At 48.7% G+C, this 24,496-nt stretch overlaps 6 protein-coding genes and 3 non-coding genes; 6 read left to right on the top strand and 3 right to left on the bottom strand.

Annotated features, from left to right (window-relative positions):
• The first annotated feature begins 592 nt into the window (after positions 1 to 592).
• On the top strand, positions 593 to 3,535 carry CNAG_01477 (serine palmitoyltransferase). XM_012197158.1 has 4 exons: positions 593 to 1,308; positions 1,370 to 1,534; positions 1,574 to 2,257; positions 2,306 to 3,535. Exons 1-4 carry the CDS (start codon positions 889 to 891, stop codon positions 3,128 to 3,130), a joined length of 2,094 nt encoding a protein of 697 aa, XP_012052548.1. The 5' UTR covers positions 593 to 888; the 3' UTR covers positions 3,131 to 3,535.
• Positions 3,503 to 8,744, bottom strand: CNAG_01476 (hypothetical protein). XM_012196946.1 has 5 exons: positions 8,257 to 8,744; positions 7,809 to 8,215; positions 7,411 to 7,755; positions 4,611 to 7,355; positions 3,503 to 4,553 (listed from the first exon to the last, which is right to left on the bottom strand). The coding sequence occupies exons 1-5, from the start codon at positions 8,693 to 8,695 to the stop codon at positions 3,759 to 3,761; spliced, it is 4,731 nt and encodes a 1,576-aa protein (XP_012052336.1). The 5' UTR covers positions 8,696 to 8,744; the 3' UTR covers positions 3,503 to 3,758.
• A 140-nt stretch (positions 8,745 to 8,884) lies between these two features.
• Positions 8,885 to 10,875, top strand: CNAG_01475 (sphingolipid C9-methyltransferase). XM_012197157.1 has 5 exons: positions 8,885 to 8,990; positions 9,034 to 9,463; positions 9,519 to 10,129; positions 10,186 to 10,428; positions 10,504 to 10,875. Exons 1-5 carry the CDS (start codon positions 8,956 to 8,958, stop codon positions 10,652 to 10,654), a joined length of 1,470 nt encoding a protein of 489 aa, XP_012052547.1. The 5' UTR covers positions 8,885 to 8,955; the 3' UTR covers positions 10,655 to 10,875.
• Positions 10,876 to 11,101: 226 nt separating this feature from the next.
• On the top strand, positions 11,102 to 12,359 carry CNAG_12954. The gene is made up of 3 exons (XR_001046263.1): positions 11,102 to 11,303; positions 11,366 to 11,455; positions 11,515 to 12,359. It is a non-coding gene; the product is annotated as a hypothetical RNA (non-coding RNA).
• Positions 11,711 to 12,435, bottom strand: CNAG_12953. The gene has a single exon (XR_001046262.1). It is a non-coding gene; the product is annotated as a hypothetical RNA (non-coding RNA).
• Positions 12,436 to 12,603: 168 nt separating this feature from the next.
• Positions 12,604 to 16,683, top strand: CNAG_01474. Of its 2 annotated transcripts, none has more exons than XM_012197156.1 (6): positions 12,604 to 13,608; positions 13,670 to 13,837; positions 13,894 to 14,231; positions 14,290 to 14,423; positions 14,475 to 15,637; positions 15,732 to 16,683. In XM_012197156.1, the coding sequence occupies exons 1-6, from the start codon at positions 13,546 to 13,548 to the stop codon at positions 16,395 to 16,397; spliced, it is 2,532 nt and encodes an 843-aa protein (XP_012052546.1). In that variant the 5' UTR covers positions 12,604 to 13,545; the 3' UTR covers positions 16,398 to 16,683. The 2 variants fall into 2 exon arrangements, with proteins under 2 accessions (XP_012052546.1, XP_012052335.1); XM_012196945.1 differs by having other exon boundaries at positions 15,729 to 16,683.
• Positions 16,684 to 17,102: 419 nt separating this feature from the next.
• Positions 17,103 to 20,464, top strand: CNAG_01473 (hypothetical protein). XM_012196944.1 has 4 exons: positions 17,103 to 17,632; positions 17,688 to 17,751; positions 17,818 to 19,685; positions 19,751 to 20,464. The coding sequence occupies exons 1-4, from the start codon at positions 17,441 to 17,443 to the stop codon at positions 20,183 to 20,185; spliced, it is 2,559 nt and encodes an 852-aa protein (XP_012052334.1). The 5' UTR covers positions 17,103 to 17,440; the 3' UTR covers positions 20,186 to 20,464.
• CNAG_12952 lies at positions 20,425 to 20,808 on the bottom strand. XR_001046261.1 has 1 exon: positions 20,425 to 20,808. It is a non-coding gene; the product is annotated as a hypothetical RNA (non-coding RNA).
• A 160-nt stretch (positions 20,809 to 20,968) lies between these two features.
• Positions 20,969 to 24,485, top strand: CNAG_01472 (endoplasmic reticulum protein). XM_012196943.1 has 16 exons: positions 20,969 to 21,478; positions 21,528 to 21,582; positions 21,636 to 21,736; positions 21,795 to 21,936; positions 21,989 to 22,090; positions 22,147 to 22,426; positions 22,487 to 22,611; positions 22,674 to 22,791; positions 22,848 to 22,916; positions 22,984 to 23,099; positions 23,183 to 23,222; positions 23,282 to 23,391; positions 23,447 to 23,668; positions 23,786 to 23,892; positions 23,993 to 24,113; positions 24,186 to 24,485. The coding sequence occupies exons 1-16, from the start codon at positions 21,009 to 21,011 to the stop codon at positions 24,285 to 24,287; spliced, it is 2,280 nt and encodes a 759-aa protein (XP_012052333.1). The 5' UTR covers positions 20,969 to 21,008; the 3' UTR covers positions 24,288 to 24,485.
• The last annotated feature ends 11 nt before the right edge of the window (positions 24,486 to 24,496 follow it).

Below are 24,496 nucleotides of genomic sequence, written 5' to 3'. Positions count from 1 at the left end.
TTAACAGAAGGTCCAATGCGAGAAAGCATGGACAGATAACTGATATGAGGGTCACATGATATAATATATGGAGAAATCGATGCCAAGGAGTAGGAAGAGGTACAAGGTGCAGATGGATCAAGAGCCGAAAGAGAATAATAAACCCGTCTTGTCCTCGATGTACATTACTATGCACAGAGAAGGAACCAAATGGTCAATCAATTTTTATCCAGACTATGGCGCTGAATTTTGAGTTGACTTCGGTTTGATTTCGTTTGTTGTTTCATGGGGTAGGATATTGACTTCTTTGTTGTGATCATTTGAATGAGAGCCGAGGACTGAACAAGTCCCCCTGGACGCGGTCATCTCGGCATGGCCACATTTGTCGGCATTATCGCATTAGGTGCAGTGCCGCTCCCTGAAATGGTGCCTTTTTTTGTACAAGCGAAAAATGGGGGGTTGTTTACATTGTTTGTGCGTTGTTGATTACTTCCGCGGCTCCGCGTCCGTATTTGTTTGGAATTCTTGGTTAGAAATTTGTAATGGGAGTTACGCTGTGATTAGAAATACTCTACCATGGTTGTGATGGATTTGTAATGCCTGTGTTACGACCGGTGGCCGACGCATGTCCTTCTTGCCCGCCCAGTCATCCTTTGGCGGCCCGCGCGCACTACCCAGACCCCTTTACATCCTCTCGTCTTCCGCTTCCTTTTCACATCCCGCTTATTAGAAACTTCTACTGCCTGTCTTCCTGCATCTTCCTTCTTGCTTCCCACCAGCGTAACTGGCCAGTCGTCACCCGCCACCCATTCTTCCTTCCTTCCCGCTCTAGTCGCGTCAACAGTCGCGTAAGATTTCTCACCTCCGCGAACAAGGCGAACTTCCTACCGTCCTCTTACGACAGAGACAATGGGCCGCACCACCAGACGCTCAGCAAAGCCCCAGTCCGGCACATCTACCCCTCCCAACATCTCCTCTCCGCCTTCACGCCCTTTGTTTCCCAGCATCTCCCTTCGCTCCTCATCACCCACTCCACCTACCCACGAAAACCTCTCAGCCCGGTCCTCTCTCCTCAGCGTCCTCACACGACCAGCTCATTCAGTCGCGGCGACGCCAGACTCACCAGAGGAAGAGCTGTCGGATTTGTCGACGGTAAGCAGCTATGCCTCGAGCGTTATCTCCGGTACACATTCAAAGGACATGACCGAAGAGGAGATTGCAAAGGTATATGAGAATTACTTGGAGAAGCCATTTGTCCAAATAAAGACTACGATCAAGCATAGCGAGTTTGGACATTGTAACAATCCCAATTGGCGGTGGACCAGTCAAGTGAGTACAGCCGAGCGCGTAGCACGACTTGTAATGAGAGACTTTGGATTAACGATATCAGTGGAACCCCAACGAAGTGATCCATGCCGACGATGCCAGACCATCCTACACTGTGCTACTAAGTACATACTTGAGTTACATTCTGCTCATCATTATCGGTCACATTCGAGACTTCTTCGGTAAAAAGTTTACACCAGCTTCATACGCTCATTTGATGCCCCAGAACGTAAGTCCTTGCCTCGTCTACTGTGGCTAACCCGTATAGGGCTACGCCGCGCTCAACTCCGACTTTGACTCTTTCTACACCCGTCGATTAAAGAAACGTCTCGATGACTGTTTCGCGCGACCAACCACCGGTGTCCCCGGCCGAACCATTGTCTGCTACGACCGTTCCTCCGCCGACCAGAACAACACTTTTCAATTGACAGGTACTACAACCCGCGCTTTGAACGTTTCTTCTTATAACTATCTTGGTTTTGCTTCTTCTACAGGTGGCTGCGCCGATGCTGTCGAAATGGCTATTAAGCGGTACGGTGTTGCCAGTGCCGGTGCCAGACATGAAGCTTCTACCACCGACCTTCATTTGCAATGTGAAAAACTCGTCGCCAAGTTTCTCGGTGTTGAAGCCTCCATGGTCGTCTCGATGGGTTATGCCACCAACTCGACTACGATCCCTGCGTTGGTTGGTAAAGGCTGTCTTGTGATTTCCGACGAGTTCAACCACGCTTCTATCCGTGCCGGTGTGAGAATGAGTGGTGCTTCGATGAGATGGTACAAACACAACGACATGGATGTGCTTGAGAACTTGTTGAGGGAAGTCATTTCGCAAGGCCAACCCAGGACTCACAGGCCGTGGAAGAAGATTTTGGTCATTGTCGAAGGATTATTCTCAATGGAGGGCAGTTTGGTTGATCTTCCCAGATTGATTGAGCTCAAGAAGCGTTACAAGGTGAGTCATTACTGTTTGCATGGAATCATTCACGCTGACATATCTCAGTTCTATTTGTACGTCGATGAAGCCCACTCTATCGGTGCGATGGGCCCCAATGGTCGAGGTGTTTGTGACTATTTCGGTATCGACCCCCGCGAAGTCGACGTCTTGATGGGTACCGTCACAAAATCGTTCGGTGCTGCCGGTGGCTACATCGCGGGTACCAAGCAACTCGTCGACCGTCTCCGTATCCGGTCACACGCTACCGCCTATGCTGAATCCGTATCTCCTGCCGTTCTCACCCAGATCATCGCTTCTATGGGTTCTATCATGGGTATTGCCCCTCCCCTGGCTGCACCTCCCACAGAGGACGACAAGTCCGAGACATGGTCCATCGCCTCTCGTCCAGCAGTGTACGGCCCCGCCCCATCTTCCCTCCTTCCCTCTTGGCTCACCCTCCCTCCTCACTTACTCAACGGAACCGAGGGCCGCGAGCGTCTTCGCCGTATCGCTTTCAACTCCCGATACCTCGCTTCTGGTCTTCGCAAATTGGGCTTCATCGTTTACGGCAATCGAGACTCACCGATCATTCCTCTCCTTATCTTCCAGCCCGGTAAGATGGGTTACTTCTCTCGTATGATGCTCGAGCGTATCGGTCCCGACAAGACACCCATCGTCGTCGTGGTCGTGGCCTATCCCGCGACCCCGCTCATCACTTCCAGAGTCAGATTTTGTCTCTCGGCGAGTCACACGAAAAATGATATGGACATGGTCCTCAGGGCGTGTGATGAAGTTGGAGATGTGTTGAATCTGAAATATAATAAGCAGGAAATGAGTGTGGAGGAGGTCATTGCCAATGCTGAGGAGCTGGTTGCTGCTTCTCATGTTTAAACATATGGCGAGGAATGAGTGTGTTCATTTTGCATATGGAGGGGAATGATGAAGGACGAACTAAATCATACAGCGTTTAATTATTTCCATATCTCTTCTTTCGTCTTTTTCGTTTTAACCCTTCTCCATTATTTTATTTTACAGTTTCTTAACCAGCGATTTGAATCATACATTTTTTCTTTATTTTTTTCTATCATCGCTTTTCTCACTTTCTTGCAAAGCAACGAGCAGCTTAGATTGCTTCAGTTGTGAAACAAGGCTAGAGTCTGTAGGAGCTAGAACCTCTATAGCCTGGACTGGATTCTAGGGAGTATTTTTCTTTCTTTTTGGTCTGGTCTCTTTTGCCTGTTATATGTAAATGGGATAAAAGGATGTCTAAATAATACATTATCAAAAGCAGAAGTCCAAACGTGACCGACGGCGTCCAGTCTGGCAGTCAAAAGCGCTATTCAGGTTAAATAGTATATCTCAAACCGGCAGCCATTCAAAACCCAAGATTCATAACATAAACATAATAACCCAGACACTGTAACACTAAATGAACTAAGGAAACATTTGTATCTTCTCGCACTTCGTCTCAATCTTCAGCACTTCAAACCAACATCTCGCGCTGCCCGCTCATTGACTTTCATTGACTTTCAGCCGGCTCCGCATCATCTGCATATTGGGTACCGGAGACATGGGTGACCTGAGCGCTGGAGTCGATCTGTTCAGGCCAATCCGTCGTCGCATGCGAGCCCTGTCCTAGAGGTGGATGAACGTCATCGTCCTCCACCATCTCTTCTTTCGACTCTGGAGGGGAAACCTCCGATTCCGAATCCAACTCCAATTCAAGCTCTTGCTGCAATTCATCAATCTCTGATTCTGACCCTCGATCCGTTTTTCCCCCCGTCTCCGCAGTGAGATCTCTCTCCTGATCTGATTGGATAGGTTTCGCTGTAGATTGATTCGTAATATCGGATGATGAAAGACCGGTAGATGTATGGGTTGGGTTGACGGGTCCGCTGGTAACACCATCTGCACTGCTAGTAGTTTTACGAGCAGCTCGTACCGTCACTGCTCCTTGGCTGTGTTTGGCCGGTTGACTGGCTGTCTTCCGAGCAGCTGTAGTCTTGAAGGGGGCTGATCGAACGGGGGACTGAGAAGTAGTCTGCTCAGCTTCATTCTCGAGCGCGTCGTCCTCCTCCTCCGACGAGGAATTAGCAGCCGCATGACTCTTCCTTGCTTCCATCATCAACCTCTTCGATCGCAGTGACGGCCTCTTTGTATTTGTATGAGAGGATGTTCGTGTAGCAGCAGCAGCATCAGCGCCCTTTTGGACTTTTAAGCGCTTCTTGGTGTTGTGTTCGGGATTGTCACTGGAGGGCTTGCCTCGGGTAGCTCGACGTTTGGGAGATGGACGACTTGAGGAAGATTCGTTTTCCTGAATGAATGCTATCAGCGGATGGTTCTCCCACAAACACATGACAGGACATCTTACATCAGATCCGTCAACACTTGATTTCAATCCATCCTCTTCCTCTTGCGGCTCATCCTGCTGCTCTTCATTCTCGTGTTCTTCACTCTCTTCATCTTCACTTTCGCTGTGTTGCTTCCCCTTGCCCTTGATTTCTGCTTTCTTCTCCCGCTCTTCCTTTTTCCTTTGTTTCTCTTCCTCCTCTCTTCGCTTCTCCTCCTCCTTCTTCTTTTTCCGCTCCTCTTTACATTTCCTCTTGTCCTCTTGTAACGGCCTCTTCTCACCTTGGCACTTCCTTTCCTTCTCTTCCCTCGCTCTCTTCTTTTCCTCTTGATTCCTCCTCTTCTCTTCCTTCCTTCTCTCTCTCTCTTCCTCCCTTAATCGTGTCGCTTCCATTCTTTTCTCAAATTCCCGTTTCTCCAACTGAATCGCCAACAACTCTCTTTCATGCATCCGATCCGATTGCTCTGCGTCCCAATCCTCCCTTTCTTTGCTTCCTAGCGGCGCCCAAGCTCTCGCATTCCCTTCTACGCGCTCGCCCGCTCTGAGTCTCCTCATTACTGTCGTGCGCATTTTGTCTTTCATATGTTGCACACTGAACCACTTCAATTTCTCGCTAAGCCGTCCACCGTCACCGTGGAGGTACCAAACAACGCGGAGGGGATAAACTTGCGTAGCAGGAACACGTTGTACAGTACGCCACAGTAAGAGTTCTTCTTCTTTGGTCCATCTACGAGGACCGCTGAGGCGGACATATCTCGAGCCCTTCTGCGACGTTTGGCCATGCAATTTTGATTCGAAGAATACGTACTGTTTATTCCTGTCGTCCGGAAGAGTAAACTCCTTGTTGGGGGTTAAAGAGTTGCCGTCCTCGTCGAAAAGGAACGGGTCTCTCTCCTCGATGATTGTGGAGGCATCCTCACTATCATCTTCCCTCTCGGGGGGGTTTTCATCGTTTTCAAAGAACAGCGATTGGGCCGAAGATGAAGGTTGAGCGGCAGCATGACGGTTCTGTAGGGTAGAGGGCCCGGGTCCGGCAGAAGCTTGACGGTTCGGAGGGAAACGGTCAGGCGAAGTAGGGGGAGAGAATAGAGCGGTCTGCAGGGACTGTGGCTGTGTCGATTTCTTCTGCGATGCCAAGGTCCTAGAGGATTTTCGACGATGAGAGAATATACGCTGACGATCCGCTTCGTCCTCGGAAGATGAAATGGGAGCGAACGCAGAGGAGTGAGGTCGTTTTCCTTTGGGGGTCGACTCTTCTTCCTCCTCCTCCTCTTCTTCTTCCTCTTCTTCTTCTTTCTCTTCCTCCTCCTCTTCTTTCTCCTCTTCTTTCTGCTCTGCCTCCTTCTCTTCTGGCATCCCATGTCGCTCAATGTCGGTATCTGCATCGTCATTATCATCACCAGAACCCTTCCGAGCATTCTCAGCCTCCAACTCTGCCTGTCTCTCGGCCCTGGCAACGTCCTCAACATCATAGTCGTCCATCTCCGCTTGGGGCGATAGATCATCAAACGGGAAATCCGGACTGGGATGGAAAATGAAATCACCATCCCTTGCGGGGATTTGGGCCGGCTGTTCTGGCTGTGCACTTGTCGGGTTCTCTTCAAGGCTGCCAAGCAATTCGTTATAATCATGATCTTCCTCTTCTTCCTCTTCTTCCTCTTCTTCCTCTTCTTCCTCTTCTTCCTCTTCTTCCTCTTCTTCCTCTTCGTGTTCTTCCTCTTCTTCTTTCGCTATTTGCGTCTCGGCCTCTTCAGTCTTCATTCCGGCAGGAGTACCAGCCTTCTCGGTTCTCTTTGATTGAGAACGGGTCGTTCTGGCAAATTGCCTAGGGTCAGGCATGAGATCTTCATCGTCCTCGTATCCCTCTTCTCCATCTTCCGTTTCTCGTTTGGCGTTCAACTGCCTTGGATCAAACATAATGTCCTCTTGATAATCCTCTTCCTCTTCTCCAACAGGCTGCTGAAGATGGTTAAGCTGGCGAGGGTCGAGCAAAACCTCTCCCTCCAAATAACCTTCTTTTTCATTCGTCTCGTCTGGTCGAGGATTAGTAGACTGGAATTGACATGCGTCGGGCAAAAGGTCAGAAGGGTCGTACGCTTCGTACAGGATTGGCTCAACCACTTCTTGGGTCTCTTCAAGCTGCTTTTGAATCGCTTTTCCAATCTCCACTTGAGCTTGCCGCGACGCACGTGGAGTCGATGCCTGACTCTGACTCTGGCTCTGGCTCTCCCACTCGATCCTCTCTGCCCCTTCCTGTCTTTTATTCCATTCAAACCCATTCTTTTCCAACTTCTTGCCAAACAGGTTTAGAGGGCCTCTCTCCTTCCCCTTCGCCTTCGTGCTTTGGTTTTCATGAGATAGAGGGCGTGAAGAAGATGGACGGGAAGGAACGGGGGTAGATTCGTTGATTGCCCATGTGGATGAAGTCTCTGGAGAGTTGCGGCTATTGCTATTATCGCCATTGCCATTACCGTTACGGTCGCCGTCGAAGGGGGGAGATGCGGGATCGGCTTGGTTTGATTCCTCGGCAGCTAGTTCACGAGCTATTTCGTCAAGGAGATCAAAGTTAATGGGGTCATCGTCTGTATTTGGATTATCCCGTGCCGGCTGAGCAGCAAATGAGTGGAGAGGCGAGTTGGGAGTTTGGGCCGTCATTTGAGACTGTTCAGGGCTTTCCTGGCGCTCACTGTCAAGCTCACTCTCGCTCGCGGTTTGATTTGTTCGAGTTTGGGTACGTGCTAACGCACCCCGTCGTCCCGGCGTGAGCTACGTAAAATTGTCAGCTATTGTTGCCGGAAACTCTCGTTTATGGCTGACTCACCAACGACTCTTCCCCACTTTCACCCAATACTTCGTCCTTTACAAACCTCAGCATCCCTCTTTGAAAATCTTCCCATGGATAAGCCGTCCTGGCTTCTTCCTGCTCGAGTTTCGGCAACTCCTCCTTTCTTTCTACACAAAGGTCACCCCATAAATCATGCAGGTAGAGCTTGTGATCCTCCCCATCTTCACCTTCACCACTTGACGTATCTTGGTCGGAAGGGAGGCCGAAACGAGAGATGGAAGAGGCGGAGAACATATCATCATGGAGCACTTCATCAATGTGGGGGAGAAACTCAGATTCGGTGGAGGAAGTGATGGTTTGTAAACGGTACGTAATGTCGATCTAAAAACTAATCAGCGATGCGATGTACTAAATAAAAGGCAGGTGGTACATACCTGAGTGACTAAATCTAGCCAGAGCCGAAGAGCGATTTCCTTCCCATGTTGCCCTTTTGGGATGATAGCCGTCCAATACTTCTTCCACGCTGCAACCATTAACGCATTTCTTCTTCTCACTCTCCCCTTAATAGTCTCTCTTTCTGTATTGATTCCTTGTTGACTCCTTGTGATCCTCCTGTCATTTCCTTCATCGACGTCAAGAGGGGCCATGATATCCCCCGCTTCGTCTGGGCGAAGAATCAGCCAGACGAATGTTGCGAGGTTCGACAAGTAAACAGCTCTGTTGAGCGCTAGAGGATTCCGTCGAAGAGAGGCCGATGTAGTTGGGGAGAGAGATGAAAGCACGTCTTCGGGGAGAGGGAACGGAGGAGAATAAGATGAGAAGATGTATGATTGTTTGAGGGCTGTTTCAAGTCAGTCACAAGAACCGTACGATAGAACTCACCATACAGTCCATCCCACGCCCGTTTTCCTTCATCCACTGCGCTATCTCTCCTATTTCTTGGGGGATACCCATTCGTCAAGAGGGTCAGGAGACAATCACCTGCCACATTCGCCAAGATCTCTACTCGATCCAGGATTGTCATGGTCAACACGGTCGGCCCTATCAATGATGATCGCATCAAATGCCTCCCGTTCTTCTGCCTTGATGCCTTTCTTCGAGGCGCATAGCCATCGGAGGCGGATTCAAAGGTTACTGATCTATTATCTCGGGATACTTTGACGAGTGCTGTGGCTGCTCGAGGATCGATATTGGATCTCGATGTTCCCGCTCCGCCTGACAGGTCGCGGGCCCTGCGAGGCCGACTTGGTTTTTCGGTCACCTCTTCTTTAGTAGCTGACTGGCTCTTTGCTAGCCTTCTCGCCTTCTTCTTTGGCGGCATGTTGGTATAATGCAGTCGTGGATGCAAAGTTAGAGATGGTGGACGATCGATCGATGTGAACCGGAGAAGTTGTTTATGGCTCTCAGTAGTTAAATAAAATGATGACGTGTAAGGTTCAGCATGACGTGTCAACAACTCAGCTATTTAGATTTCGCTCGTGCCATTTCTTCTTAGGGTTAAGTAGATCTCCGGCGCGTCCAGCCACCAAGAACTTCCAACATTTCAATTTCGTGGAATCTCTTCTTCATACTTCAATCATTATGGCCGAGGAAAAACAGCCAATCGGCTTCAGGACGTGAGTCTGCACTTTGCAACATATTATGCTAACTGCTCTGCAGCACTTCCTATCCAACCATCGCAAACCCCCCTCTCCCTGCTGAGGGCTGCGCATCCTTCTCCAACTACGAGCTCGCGGCTTCCATTATCTTTGGTCCATGGATTATCCAACGTCTTCTTCCTTTGCCCAATGGCTGGAAAACCTACTGGTTCCTTGTCGTCCTCCTCGGTGTTCCCATCGCTGTCGCTTACTGGACTCTTAAATCCAAATTCGGAAAGAGGGTGAATGAAAAGGTCCGGCTCCCCGGTAAACCCATCAGCCACTATCTCGACTTCAAGGACAAAGAGCTCGAGGAAAAATACAAGGACAGGAAGATCCCTATGCAGATTTTCCACGACGCGTACTTTGACAAGAAAGTTGACTTTAAAGGCGATGTTTTGGATGTCATGGAGTACAGGCACGACTGGGCTACTTTTGAGTTTACCCCCGAGGTTAGTCGAGTCCTCCTGCATTATTGTTGCCGCCACCTAACCCTCTCACCTTTAGTTGTTCAAATACGTTTTTACCAAGCTTATTCCCGACGTCATCTTCCATTCTCAAGCCCAAGATGAAGACCAAGTTCGTGACCACTACGACCGTGGCGATGACTTTTACTCTTGGTTCCTCGGTCCTCGTATGATCTACACTGGGGGTGTCATGACCGATATTAGCCGCCAAGAAACTCTTGAAGAACTCCAGGACAACAAGCTCCGACTTGTGTGTGAAAAACTCGACTTGAAGGAGGGTGACCATATGTTGGACATTGGCTGTGGTTGGGGTACCCTTGCCGCATTTGCCGGTAAGAACTACAATGTCGACGTGACCGGTGTGACCCTTGCTCGAAACCAGGCTGCCTTCGGTACTCAGCGTTTGAGGGAGAATGGTGTGCCCGAGGAGAGAGGAAGGATTTTGTGCATGGACTATCGTGATATTCCCCAGGCGCCTGGTTACTACAACAAGATTACTTGTCTTGAGATGGCGGAGCACGTCGGAATTAGGAGGTATGGCAAATTTTTGAAAGAGGTCTATGATCTCTTGGCGGACGATGGTGTCATGGTCTTCCAAGTCGCCGGTATCCGTACTTGCTGGCAGTTTGAGGATCTCGTCTGGGGTCTGTTGTGTGTACTCTCTTGCCTTTCCCTTCCCATTTGCCTCGCTAACATTTATTCTGTAGCATGAACAAGTACGTCTTCCCCGGCGCCGACGCTTCTTGTGCTCTCAACTGGGTCGTCTCCCAACTCGAGCACGCCAACTTTGAGATCAAATCCATCGACGTCCTTGGTGTACACTATTCTGCTACTCTTCACCGATGGTACCAGAACTGGTTGAGCAACAAGGACAAATGTGTTGCCAAGTATGGCGAGAGGTGGTACAGGATCTGGGCCTTCTTCTTGGCTTATTCCGTCATCTCTTCTAGGTAAGATTAAAATCCCCTTTCGAATCCCTGTTGTGGGGGCGTGAGTAGGCAGGAGCTGAAAAATTTTTTGACTAGGCAAGGATCTGCATCCGTCTTCCAGATTACATGCCACAAGAACCTTAACGGCTTCCACCGTGTCGAGGGCGTTCCTTCCCACACTTCCCTCCATGCCCCTGTTTCTAGGAAGCTTGAGCCCGTCGTTTCTCACAACGAGATGTGGGAGTAAGCGGTATGCCTTATGTATGGCGTTTGAGAGAAACAAGAAGTGAAGATTTAGAAATATATGCGATGCGCAGTGGACGAATAGAGCGTAGAAGTGTTTGAAAAATGGGGATGGAGGAGAAAAAAGTATGTGCATGTGAATATGATATGGACGATTAGAAAAATATCCCGCATTGAATTAGACATTGGAATCTGGATGCATGACAATGGACATGGGCTATATTGATGATTAGATATGTTTGTACAGATCTGAAGAGTATCTTTGGCGGGGAGGAGATACTACTAGTAGTAGCAACCGTCGCATCACCAACGTCTCGTTGGATCTGTCGTCCCTAACCCTCTCCAAATCCATCCATATCCGCCTAAGTTTCCCCTTTTTACGTAATACCTTCTCCCCTTTTAAACGTCAACATCGCAGGGCGACAACTGAGATTAGAATGAACTCAATATGCCCGCTCGGGCCCCCAGCTTTTGCCTATAATGGGCTTAGCTGGTCTTCCGTTTTTTCAAGCGAAGAAGCGTCTGCAAGGGAAGGCAGCGGGCAAACATTATCAATGAACCATCGTAGAGTGCAGTATGACAAGATTATGGGGACTGAAAGGAGAAGTACAAGAAACAGCAAATGGAAGTCATATTGATAACATTTATCCAGCGTTAGTACATTTGCTCTGAAAGTCCATATGTTACGCTGACCATATGATGCTCCGATGTAAAGAAATGAGCACGCTTTCTGAATTTCGTTTTACGGCTAATGGTTTTGTTCCTTGCTCTGGGCCATGACTTCATCAATAATCCAACCAACCGTGTCAGTCCCCTATTGTCCTTTTTCCTTGCTATGTAGCTGACGCCAACCGGTGCTCGTAGTGTTGGGAATGGAACGTGTAGAGGGAAATGAAGAAGGGGATTAGGATTTAGCAAAATTCATTCATAGAATAGGGTATGAGGAATGCTGACTCGTAGGCACGCAATCGTGTCCGTGGATGGCAACTTTAGTCATTCGCGTCCCGAGCATGCAGCTGTGAGTGGCTTTAGGAAAGCCCCTCCCTCATCCCATGCCCGCCTTGGCTTCGATATGAGGCTATGCGAAGGGCGTAGAGAAAAATGTCGAGCTGTTGAACGACAGAACCCCTTTCGCCCAGCCACAACTCTGTTCTTACAATGGACCGACATCGCATTTGCTGCTTCCTTCCTTGCTCGCTATACTGCCTCGCCCATCGAAGGGCACTGGCAACTCTCGCTCCGACCACACTCGCCGTCTCGGTATCACGCTCGGGGGGTGGGGGGGGACGGGTGTTGGGAGAATGGTAGCGAGGTAGGGATTGGGATAACATAGAAAAGAGAGGCCATGATGTCAGATTAAGTCACCGATGGCCTGCTTATAGATTAGCGAGGTGGATACCTAGATATCATTTAGCTTGTAGTGGCGAGCGTAGAAAGGTATATAGGTCCATCGTAGTTTGGTTTCTACTGCTTTCCTCTATCTGACTCTGATTAGACAGAGAGCTAAGCGTTGGTACCAGGTAAGCCTTTATGTACCTGATTCTGGTTGGATAGATACGCGCTGGTACTAGCCGAATAAACCATTATTCAACAATAACTCCGTAATGTGCCGTTTCTATAGCACAGACCTTTCTCCATCTTAGCTCGTTCTTTCTTCTTCCTTTCTTCTTTGGATGCGATATAGTGCGCCATGAACTTGAGACTACACAAGGTTAAGGATATAATGAGGAAAGGCGAGTTCTAATGTTACGATCTTATGCAGGAGTGTCCGACGGTAGGTTAAGAGAAATTTGGAATGAATGGAATAGGAGGAGGTTAGGTTAGATAACGAACGGATTTTTCCTCCGCGAAACCACCTCCACCTCTACCTCCACCTCCACTCTCGGAAGCATTAAACTGGCCAAAGGGAATGTCTTTTTGTTCTCTATTTTCTAATTCTGCTCGCCATATGGTTTCTTACCCCATACAAACTCTAAAGGAAAATAGCCATCCATCCAGGCATGTGTCTCTATCCATCCTGTAGCTATAAAGCTTCCGCCGCATTCTCTCGGACTTGCTTGGACCTCCGGCGAAAGATAATAACGACTCTCGACTCTCGCCTAATCTCCCTTCGCGGGTGACTAACGCACGGACCCCGACATAGAACAATAAGGTCTCGATAATTGCTGGCGGCCCCTCGCTCGTCCGGCTTCTACACCAGCAATCCATCAGCGTCAGCCATCAGCCCGTCAGAACAAATTCCTTCTATGGTGTCAACACATTCTCTGTGTAGCCACATCCAGAAGGCAATGTGCGTGTGGTGGAATATTCTGCTTTTGCTTCTTCTGTCCGTCGGCCTTTCTGCCGCCAGGATTGTGTCTGAATCTTATCCGCCACGCAGCAAGCATTTATGGATCGCCCTGTCCGTGATGATGTGTGCATGGCGTACGGGGGCGTGATCCAAAACTCGTTATCCGGCGGTTACTATACCTAAGCACGCAAGGCACGGAAATAATATGCATTGTTCCTTCGGCCACACCTCCTCTTTGTGCTTCACTCCACAATCGCCATCACTTCCTCCTCTTATTGTTCTCGAGAGTGAGCCAAGGGATGATTTGCACACACATATATACATTGACCCAACTACCTCGTCTTCAAACAAACCGTCTTCCAAATCGCTACTTCCTTCCGCACATTGTTTCCGATCTCTCGCCTTGTAGCTCTATAACTCACACACCACCTCGTCTTGGTCTACACACCTTCACATAGCCTCTCACACACCGAGAAGCAAATCGATAAAACGACCTCGACCTCGTTCGTCCATTCTAAACAATAACACGCGACTTCCCGCCCACCTTTCCGAGTTGAGCGCTTCCCGCGTTGTTGACCACACATATAAAGCCTCAGTTACGTGCGATGATTCCTTTTCGTTCAGCAATCTCTTCAGCTCCTCCTTCAGACTGTTCCCCTTCACACACTGTAAGTCATCCTTCCAATTGAAGGTGTCCTTCCACTGACCTGCCTTTCAACTTCTCGCCAGCCCACTACTTTTGCCCCATCGCCTCCGTCCACGCCTTTATTATCTCGCACTTCCGCCCCATCCGCATCCTCTCGTATTTCAGGCTGTCTAACTTATATCTCTTCTAGCGCTAATATCTCACGCGATCGAGAGTTACTTTCAAGCAACGAACAAATTCAGGGCAGTCCTGTAAGGTGTCTCTATAGTTGCCAACCTTCATCCACTGATATCCAACTTCCCGCTAGAGCAACGCTCCATTGTTGCCGTCCACATCTTCATCATTACCCTCCCGCACTTCCGCACCAACTCTATACTCCTCGTCTCCCCCGATCCTCAAACCTTCAGCTCTAGCAAGCTGCAAACACGCCAGTCTCGCCCACTCTATCAGCGGATCGTACAAGCTAGCTCCCCCTTTGGTCCGCAACAAATCCAACAAGGTTATCCGCCCACCTACCGCTCCTCAATTTTCCATTTCCGTTCCCAACATGGTTTTCCCACCACACACAAACTATCTTCATGCGGACCTTCAAGTGCTTTGGGAGAACAATGGAATCGTGGATATGATCGGTTGCGCCAACACTGGGTAAGCCTTGGATCGACCACCTACCTGATCTACCGGCTAACCATCTCCCGTTTTGCAGATCATCATACTCCGCCCCTGGACATATTCAAATATCACTTCCCGCGCTTCCTGCAGCTCTGGAGGGTAAATTAAGAGAAGTGAAAGGGCTGAAGTTGTTCATGGAAGGGAAAAGCGAGTTTTACGATGATGCAGGTAAGTTTTCCTGGTTCAGTGAATTAATCAGTAAGCTGACAATTACACAAGGCCGATATACGCCAATGCGCCTGTACGCTTGCACACTCGAATTAGCCTCACCTTCAAGGCCGCTCTTAATCCCGTCATCCGACACCTCCCACCCTTATTCTCCGTTACAACTTGTCTTGCCCTTTGATTTGCGGCTACCTGGCTGGCTGCCATCATCATATAATAACGATATGACATTCACAGGGTACGGATGTGTAGTGGAAGCAATCATCGGATGGACCGAGCCTGTTTCTATTTCTCCAAGTTTCGCTAGTTCAATAGGGCTAGTCCGCGAACCTCATGGGCTCACCAAACTTAAACCTCGTTCACCTTTTGAATCCATCTTTTCCAACTCGACTCTTCTCCCATCATATTCCAAGAAAAGTGTGAGCAAGTGGCAGCCGTTCACTATCTTCCGTCATCGTCTTCACCCTCCTATAGGCTCGACCGTGCCGGAAGTGCCTGAAAGACATTACACCCTTCGTCCTGAGGTTGATAGTACAAGTTCGATTGAATGTGTTGTGACAGTACCTGAGTTCGTGGATGTCAATGGAGAAGAGAAGAGCCTGAAAGTTAGCTTGAGGGTCAGAGCAAGGCGGGATGCAATCATCATTGCCAAGTCTAGGCTTCAGTCCGAGACTGAGGTTACGACCACTGATGTTGAGGAGGATGGTGATATGAATCGGCTCGAATCGGTACCGATGGAAAGGTCTGACAGCAAGAGCAATAAGGAGAAGGAGGAACCTCTTACGCATATGGTTGAGCTTGGGATGGAAGTGGAAGAAACCGAGTGGTTGAGCTCTATACCTTCCACATCATTTACATCCACCTTTCCTGTCCCTGAGACACAACCCTCTCGACATTCATCCCAACACAAGCTCATCTCCCCACCCTCCGCCTATGCAAATAGCGGTTTCGGCTTTGAAGAACGTCTATTCAAGGAGACGAGGACCCGTTCGTGCCTTTTATCTGAAGATGGGAACCAGAGGAATTTCTTCTTTGCGAATGACGGATTGGGGTTGACCGATAGGTGGAGGAAAGTAAACGTGGTCCTGCCGATGCCTACGGAAGCTAGCGAGATGGGATCTAAGCCTCAGCCGGAGATTAATTCGCCATTTTTGAGGATCAAGCATGCCGTGAAAATTAAAGTTGTTTGTCGGAATGCGGGTAGTAACGAAGATGCTGTAAGTACAAGTTGCATTTACTTCCGATCGCTCTTCTTCCTCCCCTCCATATCATCCAGTATTGATTGTCGCTGACGCTCCCTTGCTTTAGCAGGTCGTCCTCCTCTCCACACCGATCCGATTCTCCACATGTCCCGCTACCATGCCCACCCCGACTGGTGAGCCTCGCTCGGCTACTCTCCCATCGTATATCCAGCTTTTTCACGAGAACGGCGATTTGAGGGAATGTGACCCACTTCCTCTCTATACTGCACCCGAATCCGAATTGCAAGCTACCCTCCCGCGCTCCGAACCTTGGAGAAGCAATTACAGTATGCCAATACCTTCGTACGAATCTATCTTCCCTTACCCTTCTGTCCCTTCAACCCCATCCCTTGCCAGCTCCTCAGCCTTGGACTCAGCATCTGCTACCTCAGCTTCTGCTTCCGCCTCTCCCTGTCAATCCCGCTCAGCCTCCCCCTCCCCGTCCGGTATTTCCTCGTCTTCAGATCTCGACTCATTGGAGAGTGATCAGAGGGATTTATGCAGAAGGAGTTTTTCGCCCGCTTCACAGGTATCGGATGATGATGCGATGGACGTCGATGGTGCTGGTTCTGGTTCTGGTTCTGAGGTTGGCGACAGCCCTTCACGAGCGAGACAAAGGGTGGAAGGTATCTTGGAAGAGAGAATGGAGAGGCTTATGCCGAAGAGTGGTGGAATGAAGAGGACTGGGAGAAATGATTCGACGGTGGCATCGCGGGTTGTACGGCAGGTTCGTTGAAGAGGAAATAAGGCCTATCGTGGCATGTGATGTGGATCTTTACATAGCCTAGTATTGGTGTTCTTGTCAGTTTTCCTTTACTTCTGCATTAGCATTGATTGACTCGGGCTTTCCTTCCATTTTTCTGTTTCTTTTTCTTACCCGTGTTGGTTTCAGTACTTGTACGCATTTATAATTTCATTATCTTGATACCCCGTTTCTTCTTTACTGTGGTTCTATCTATTCCATACAACCATTTGGACATGTAGCACCTCCTGTCTCAAGGCATCTATTTGACGATAGTCGGTATCTGGCAGTTCACAGGCAAACACAATGACTTTATATTATCCACAACGTTCATTCATCCAGTAGTTGTAGTTATTAGCGACCGACAACCTAATGGGGCGACTCCCAGGAGAAATGTCTGTTCAACTGTCTCCTTCAGTTTACCAGAACGATTTAACATATATGCACCTATATATTGGATTATCCATCCTTAGCTTACAGGCATGGGAAAATTCAGCTATGTATCAGATGAATCTTCTAAACGATCGAGGAAGTTCCGTTCGCTCAGCGACCATCGGCCATGCCCCCCGGTACTTTAGATGGTTGTTGATGATGAAGAAGATCATGACGACAAAAGAAAAGTGACGATTGCCGCAAAGAACTGAGCGAGCGGACTCTGACTCGGAGTCCTGATACGATGAAATCTCTGTCACTGCTCTGCTCTTCTCATACATGTATGTTACACTTCGCCTCGACCCGTCACAGCAAGCATCGCTTTATACGCCATGGTACTACCAGGAATTATGTCTATGAGACGAGGTGGTAGGCGCTGGAAAGGACTGTTTGCAGCCGTCAACAAACTCATGATTTGATGGTTATAATGGCCCGAAGAGAATGTGCTCATTGTTGAGTGATGTGCCTCCTTTTCCGTTTTCCCGGACTCTCCGAAGTTGAATGATAATACGTATCCCTCACATCTCATGGCTCTTGGCATATCCGTTATCCATCTCAACATATCTTGGTTGAAGAAACAGCCATCCTGAGTGAAACAAACAGATATGCTCACTCATATACGAGAACGGCTCCACAGTATCTTTGATAGGGCCCCAGTTCAAGATTCTCAACAACCAACAACAGCAACCGGAAATGGAACTGAAGAAAATACTGGGACCCTGGAGCAAGAGTTAAAGGAGAGGAGGATGACTGCTCCGAATGGGCAGGTACTTCCATATTGGATGACCTATGTGACCGTAAGTTCTCGTAATCCTGCATGCGTTGAGTGGCAATTCTAATATTTCGTTTCAGTACGTCACGACTATCGATGGAGTATCGATAACAACTGGAAGTGTAGCTGATTTACCGTTAACTTGTAAGTTTTAAAAGACAGTCTGCCAGCACAAGAGGCTGACTTCAAGGTGTTGGATTATCCTTGCAGATTACGGACCTTCCATACCTCTCGTGTCTGGCTGGATCTATGGTGGGTCAACACGTTCGACCTCCGGTATTTCACCATCAGCGGCAATGTCATTGTCAGAGTCTATTTCGGGGGAGCAAGTTACTCAAATCACAAACGTTGTGTCTTCATCAACTCCAGATTCTCGAGCTTCCAGTGACCAGACTCGCTTACGGTCTTCACCCGGCTCCATCTTGTCCTCCACATCCTTTGTACCGTCTACTTCGTCAGTTGGTCCGTCTGGAAGTACATTGTCTACGCCGACGTCTACATCACAGCCAACCATTTCAGATGCTCAATCTACTGCCCCTTCTAGCTCTCCCTCTACTTCTTTGAGCCTTCCGAATATTCAACATAACATACTGGCTCCCCTTCTCGCCATTTTCATACCAGTGGGAACCGCACTTCTCGTCTTCCTCTTCCTCCTGTGTATCTATTACCGTAAACGCTCTGATCCTGAAAAAGGCTTCTTTTCATGGCTTTTCAAACGCAAATTGTGGGCACCAGTGCCAACTGCACCCCGTAAGAGGCGCAGTCCTTCCCCCGTGGCCGCAATTCCCGGCCTTTGTTCGCCCAATGAGAAATCCGCCCTGTTGCCAGACTTTGTAGCACAGCACCATCGCAAATCGTCAAGTGTATCAGCCGGCGTGGAAAACGACGCTGAGATTAAGGAGCTGGTCCAGCAAAACCAATCCCTTCTTCAACGTCTGAGCATAGGGCTAGGCTGGGCTAGTCAAACCTCCAACAGTTCTGGAGAATCTGGTGCTAGCAGACGTACGAGTGGAAATATCTTGGAAAAGGGTCTTGGTGCGGGCAAAACTGTAGCATTGGCTGCTGCCGGTGCTGTCGGTATTGGCCGGAATAAGGATGGAAGGACGGCCGATATTGACTCCGGTGGTAATGGCCAAAAGTACGAGAGAGTACTGGATGATGACCAGCTGTTTTATAAAGTACCCTTGCAGACGCACAGCTCTCATGGTTCTCGAGGCGGAGCTTCTCCCTCTTCAAGATCTCTTAGTCGACCGTCCACTATTGCGTCGAAATGGGTAAATACTCAACCTTCGGTCCGGGAAGAAGTTGCTGCGCCTGGGCACGAGGGCTGTCCGTCGATGACTTTCAGTGTTTCGGTACCGGAAACACCTGGAAGTAGACATTTGTCTGAGAGGGATATGGATGTTGCCGAATTTGGTTATCGTACTGCATTACGACCTCACATTTCAAAAGAGAGGATGAAGTTCCCGATTCCGCCGGGTTTTGGCCCATACAAGGACCAGGCGACGTCAAGTAATGAGGGCCGAGAAGGTATACCGCCAAGTGATAGTCGAGGCACCAGTTCGGGTAGCTTTTATTCGGCCAACTCTGCACCATACCGCGATGTCACTCCCCCTCCTGGATCACCTCTTCATCGTGATGCCTGCGAATACAAGCACGCCTCTGTCTCTGCTTTCGGCTCGCACCCCTCAACACCTACGATCGCTTCTAGTGACCTCTGTACCACTTCTCAATCCCATCGTTCACCGTTTTCTACCAATTCTCATCGCTTCCCTATCACTAAAGTTTCCTGTGCTTCACCCGACCCGGTCCCCTTCAAATTGCCAGCTTCGCCCTCACCTGTTGGGTGTCGGACGATGTCCAACAGTGTCGCCACCAGTAGTGCTATACAGCCTATGAAGAAGCTTTTTGCAGTGACTCCCCAGTCGAGTACTGGATCGAGATCGAAAGCGGGTGTCGAGGGCGAGGGAGAGGAAGAGTACCCTGGTCAGCCAATTATTGATGAAGCAAGCTTGAGAGGAGGGGTGGTAAGTAGGAGCATTGGGGAGTTCGGCGAACCTCCAAAACCCGCATATGTCGTAAGTCCAAGTCTTTTCTCAATCCAAACCGGACCATAAGCTGATGCCATACAATCCGCCGACAGTTTCGAAATATCGTCTCGGCAACTCAGGCGTCCCTCGCTCCCTCTTACTCTTCCGAAGCAGCATCCATCCATACTTCCCGTTTTGGCTCATCATTTTCTCACTCTTCATCCCTTCAATCCCACCAATCTCATCAATCCCAAGCGCCGTCCCAATCTGGAAGTAGCTCGAGCAGCCACCGACTATACGCAAGTATAAATGCTGCGAGCAGAGATCAAGCGCTTAGAGGACGGAGGAGTCATGCGCAATTGGTCAGAACTTCGAGGATTGTGGAACAGCCTGAGGAGGTGCCATCGCTGCCTCATCTGTTCGGGGTGGAGGCGGGGGAGCCAAGGGGGGAAGATGTCGAAGAGGAGGAGGAGGAGGAGGAAGAGGGCGATATAGGGGATTCTTCATCTTTGACAGGGTCTGGATCTGGAAGACAGACTCGAACATAGCACGAAGAGAAGCACAAACGTATATGTACGGGCACGAAGGTGATAAGCAATGGACAATCTCCGGCCGTGTATTCGCTGTGCATACCGTCGTGCATATAGGTTTTTGAAGATGGATTTGGTTGGTTCTCCTTTTCTTCCCTTTCTTTGGTTATCTGGTTTTCTGATACCTACTCATTTCTTCTTTTCCTCCCTGGCGTTAATATACTTATTATCATTACATCGTATCATATCATCCTCATCTCGATCATTTTTTCTCTTTCATGCATGTTTGTATCGTGTATTGAACACCTATCATCGCTCGCGAAATCGTAATAACACGTGGCGTAATAAACCGGATTCTATCCAACCTCCTCCAATAAAAGCCTAAAAAAGGAGGTCTTTTTGTTTGTTGGAAGGCAAAGGGAGGTTCGGGAGCTGTTGGAAGTATAAGGATGGATTTGAGAGTGAGTATTCACCATCCGTCGCAGATAGCCGATGCCACGATGACGGTAGCTGGCCGAAAATGCTCAAGAACTTCGTTATCAGCTGTTTCCTTCCTTGCCATTTTTTGCCTGACCTATCATTCCCCACACTTGACGTTCCATCTATGATCTCCTATTGTATAGGCTATATGCACTGTTCCACTTCATGCATGGATTATGCATTTAATGCCTCATTTAAGTGTGGCTTTAAGTGTGGCTTTTGATTAGTTTTAGCGATTAGCGGTGTTGTCCGCATAGATAACAGCCGGTCTTTTGCGACGACGACGACATCGTTTCTAGGGAAAACAAGATGCCAAGTTATCTCTTTTTCTCGCCTTATAATCTTTAACTGTATATCCAGAATGGCCAGCCCATCTTCCATACGGGATGACCATCTGACTTTCACCACTTCTACTTCCAACTCTGACACACTACCATCGACAAGCCACAATCCAAACACCAGCACAAACTCGAGGATCGTACGCAACTTGTCCGATATGCTGTTCGGCAAAACGACCATGTCTGGCACCAGTCTCAACATGACTGCAAATGAATCAACACCACTCTTGACGGAATCGTCCAATCATGAAGGCAGGACACCAAGACGGAATTTTACAGCAAGTCTTGATCAGGTAGCAGAAGCAGAGGCTCAGAACCGGGTGGTCAAGCTGAACAATGCGTCAACAATATTGAGCGAGAGTGAAGAGGGAGGAGATGCCAGATTGCCGCAGAAGAGGGCAAGCATAACGATGGCTTATGCAAAAAAGATCAAGCAGAGATCAAAATATTACGTACCGGTGACGGATTGGTTACCAAAATACAGTTGGTCTTTGTGAGTTTACACTTTGTATTTGGAAATGCGCTGATACGTGACATTGTAGATTTTCTGGTGACTTTGTTGCTGGTGTATCTGTAGCATGCTTATTGATACCACAAGTAAGTAAAACATCCTTCGATAAGGTAGCAAAAGCTGATTCACAGGTAAAAAGGCAATGTCATACGCTAGCGGTCTTGCACGGTTAACCCCCGTCGCTGGTCTCTGGTCAACAGCAATCCCAGCCCTCATATATGGTGCCCTTGGAACATGCCGGTACGTCTCTGTTAATCAATTTTTACATTTAGTCTTTTCCTGATTCAGGACCTATCAGGCAACTATCGATTGGCCCAGAGGCGGCTCTTTCTCTTTTGATCGGCCAGATGATCCAAGAAGCGGTGTATGGAGACCCTCACGGTAGACCTGCGCACCCAGAAGCTGAAGCAGCTGCTATCGCTCTCATCACTACCCTCCAAGTCTGTCCAAAATCCATTTCTTACGCGCAAGAATATTGACCAGTCCTTGTAGATCGGCGTTATTACCAGTGTTCTCGGCCTTCTACGTCTTGGTTTCCTTGACGTCGTTTTATCACGGGCTTTACTCCGTGGGTTTATCACCGCCGTCGCTGTCGTAAGCATCCTTTACAATCCACCGCCATCATAGTCACTGACATATGAGCCCTGCAGATTATCTTCATCGAACAACTCGTCCCTATGCTCGGCCTCGCTGCCCTCCTCGCCCAACCTACCGACCCCTCTCAAGAACCCCCAACACGTCCTCTATCCAAACTTTTCTTCACAATTAACAACATACACTCCATGAACGTACCTACTGCACTTTTGAGTTTCATTAGTTTGGGCTTCCTCATCGTTGTTAGAGTAATCAAGCAGAAAGTTGCGCAAACGCCTGGAGGGAAGTGGGTGAGATATGTGCCGGAGATTTTGATCCTCGTTGTTGGGACTACGAGTGCGTTCAAGTCTTGTTGTGTTGTGTGAATGGGGCACTTGCTGATAAGCCTTTGGACAGTTCTAACAAACGTACTGGAGTGGGATGAAAAGGGAGTGGAAGTATTGGGCAAAATCAAGGGGGGATCGAGCCTTCCTTTCGGATGGCCTATATACAAAAAGACAATGAAATACTTCAACTTTACCGTAAGTAATCATTTATCCCTGTCAATCCAAGTTATCGCTCAAACGGGCATGTGCCTCTGCAGCTTCCAACAGCATTCGTCAGTGCGGTGGTGGGTGTCGTAGACTCTATCGTTGCAGCTAGAGAGAATGCAGCAAAGTACGGGTACGACGTGTCGCCGAATAGGGAGTTGGTCGCCTTGGGTGGGTCGTCTTTCAACTGAGATATGTGCAATTTTGACTGATGTATCCCCATTCAGGCGCTTCAAATCTCGTCGGCTCGTCTATCGTAGGAACAGGAGCAATTCCCGTTTTCGGTTCCATTACCCGTCAGTCTCTCAGTGCCTCGCACCTCTCCGCTAAGGCCGCCCGGCTGATACAATCGTGTATATTCAGGATCTCGTCTGAACGGCCAAATTGGCAGTCGTACCCAGATGGCAAGTATAATTACCAGTATCTGCATGATTTTTTCCATCTTCTTCCTTTTGCCTTATCTCTACTATCTCCCCAAGGTGCGTCCAATTTTCTTTTCCGCGCCTAAGCAGAACATCCTGGCCTTCTCTCACTGACTATGTGGGTGTGTATGTTTTTATAGGCGGTTTTAGCAGCAATTGTCACTGTGGTCGTCTACGCGAGTAAGTCCTTTTGTAATGGATATATAAACGGAGTCGCACTGACGAGGGGCGCGTGCTAGTTTTAAATGAGGCGCCGCACGAAATTTTATATTTCTGGAGAATGGGAGCTTGGACGGATTTCTTGCAGATGGTGGGGACATTTTTCCTCACATTGTGTTTCTCCATCGAGGTACGTCCTCTTTTGTCCTTCTCCTTTTCCTGTTCCCGCTGACAACCATCCATAGCTCGGTCTCGTAGCATCAGTGGTCTTCTCCCTCATTCTCGTTATCCAGTCCACCTCGCAACCGCGTATCAAAATCATCGGTCGCGTACCGGGAACAAACGAATGGGTACCTATCGATGAGGATGAATCAGCACAGGAGGAGATTCCGGGGGTATTGGTGGTAAGGATCAGAGAGAATCTGAGTTTTGCGAATACGGGGCAGTTGAAAGAGCGGTTAAGGAGGGTGAGTCGTTTTGTATTTAGGCGTCATCCCCTCCCCCTTCCTCTTACAACGGATGTCGAAGTTTACTGCACAGGAGCAGAAGTCTAGATCAAAGCTAATGACAATGGAAATTTTTAGCTGGAATTATATGGAATGGATAAGAGCCATCCAAGTGACGAACCAAGGAGGGAATCTGCCAAAGCACTCATTTTGCACATGGGTGATGTCGAGCAGATTGACGCATCGTAAGTAGTTTTCCGTTTCCTTCTCTTCCTGCCTTTCGCTGTTCGGGTCCGTCAAATACCTCTCTAAGCGGTCAACTGATCTTTGATCTGTACCGTATAGAGCCACGCAAATCCTATATGAACTCACGAAAGCGTACCATGAGCGAGGCGTAGGCGTGCATTTCGCACATTTAAGACCGGGGCAGGTGAAGGCGTTTGGTATTGCGGGTATCACAGATATTGTGAGTTCAATTATAACTCCCAATATATATTCATCTGTATAATGTGGAGGCGTGTTAATAATTCAATTAAAGGTTGGTCCAAGTCATTTTCATCAGGATCTGAGTAACGCCATGAGAGAAGTGGAGAGTATGGGTTATGGGACGAGCATCTTCGCGAGATGGGATGCGTCATAACACTCCTTGTAGTCTTTCGTTGCCCGCTTTGATACCTTGTTGTGTGGTTCGCGTCTGGGAAGATGGAAATGATGTTTATACCAATTTAATAGCAGTACAATACAGCTCACGAGCGTCCTGTATTAACCACGAAACGTAATGAGCTCTATGATATGTGATACATTTTAGTGATGAGATACGAGAATTTTGAGTCCCTGATGGCTTCCTTG

The sequence above is a fragment of the Cryptococcus neoformans genome, chromosome 11 (assembly GCF_000149245.1).
Source record: "Cryptococcus neoformans var. grubii H99 chromosome 11, complete sequence".
NCBI lineage: Eukaryota > Fungi > Basidiomycota > Tremellomycetes > Tremellales > Cryptococcaceae > Cryptococcus > Cryptococcus neoformans.
The sequence above is the reverse complement of the archived record's forward strand: the minus strand, read 5'-3'. Positions and strand labels throughout refer to the sequence as shown.

Excerpts from the sequence above, each read along its gene's own strand:
- CNAG_01474 (XM_012196945.1), top strand. The coding sequence starts at position 13,546 with ATGATTCCTTTTCGTTCAGCAATCTCTTCAGCTCCTCCTTCAGACTGT. Across the intron at positions 14,232-14,289 it reads ATCGGTTGCGCCAACACTGG|ATCATCATACTCCGCCCCTG; the intron begins GTAAGCCTTGGA and ends CCCGTTTTGCAG. Across the intron at positions 15,638-15,728 it reads CGGGTAGTAACGAAGATGCT|CAGGTCGTCCTCCTCTCCAC; the intron begins GTAAGTACAAGT and ends CCCTTGCTTTAG.
- CNAG_01475 (XM_012197157.1), top strand. The coding sequence starts at position 8,956 with ATGGCCGAGGAAAAACAGCCAATCGGCTTCAGGAC. Across the intron at positions 10,130-10,185 it reads GATCTCGTCTGGGGTCTGTT|CATGAACAAGTACGTCTTCC; the intron begins GTGTGTACTCTC and ends TTTATTCTGTAG. Across the intron at positions 10,429-10,503 it reads TATTCCGTCATCTCTTCTAG|GCAAGGATCTGCATCCGTCT; the intron begins GTAAGATTAAAA and ends TTTTTTGACTAG.
- CNAG_01472 (XM_012196943.1), top strand. The coding sequence starts at position 21,009 with ATGGCCAGCCCATCTTCCATACGGGATGACCATCTGACTTTCACCACT. Across the intron at positions 22,091-22,146 it reads TTATCACCGCCGTCGCTGTC|ATTATCTTCATCGAACAACT; the intron begins GTAAGCATCCTT and ends TGAGCCCTGCAG. Across the intron at positions 23,893-23,992 it reads GTCGAGCAGATTGACGCATC|AGCCACGCAAATCCTATATG; the intron begins GTAAGTAGTTTT and ends TGTACCGTATAG.
- CNAG_01473 (XM_012196944.1), top strand. The coding sequence starts at position 17,441 with ATGCTCACTCATATACGAGAACGGCTCCACAGTATCTTTGATAGGGCC. Across the intron at positions 17,633-17,687 it reads ATTGGATGACCTATGTGACC|TACGTCACGACTATCGATGG; the intron begins GTAAGTTCTCGT and ends ATTTCGTTTCAG. Across the intron at positions 19,686-19,750 it reads CTCCAAAACCCGCATATGTC|TTTCGAAATATCGTCTCGGC; the intron begins GTAAGTCCAAGT and ends ATCCGCCGACAG.
- CNAG_01476 (XM_012196946.1), bottom strand. The coding sequence starts at position 8,695 with ATGCCGCCAAAGAAGAAGGCGAGAAGGCTAGCAAAGAGCCAGTCAGCT. Across the intron at positions 8,216-8,256 it reads GGCGTGGGATGGACTGTATG|CCCTCAAACAATCATACATC; the intron begins GTGAGTTCTATC and ends GACTTGAAACAG. Across the intron at positions 4,554-4,610 it reads CAAGTGTTGACGGATCTGAT|GAAAACGAATCTTCCTCAAG; the intron begins GTAAGATGTCCT and ends GCATTCATTCAG.
- CNAG_01477 (XM_012197158.1), top strand. The coding sequence starts at position 889 with ATGGGCCGCACCACCAGACGCTCAGCAAAGCCCCAGTCCGGCACATCT. Across the intron at positions 1,535-1,573 it reads CTCATTTGATGCCCCAGAAC|GGCTACGCCGCGCTCAACTC; the intron begins GTAAGTCCTTGC and ends TAACCCGTATAG. Across the intron at positions 2,258-2,305 it reads AGCTCAAGAAGCGTTACAAG|TTCTATTTGTACGTCGATGA; the intron begins GTGAGTCATTAC and ends GACATATCTCAG.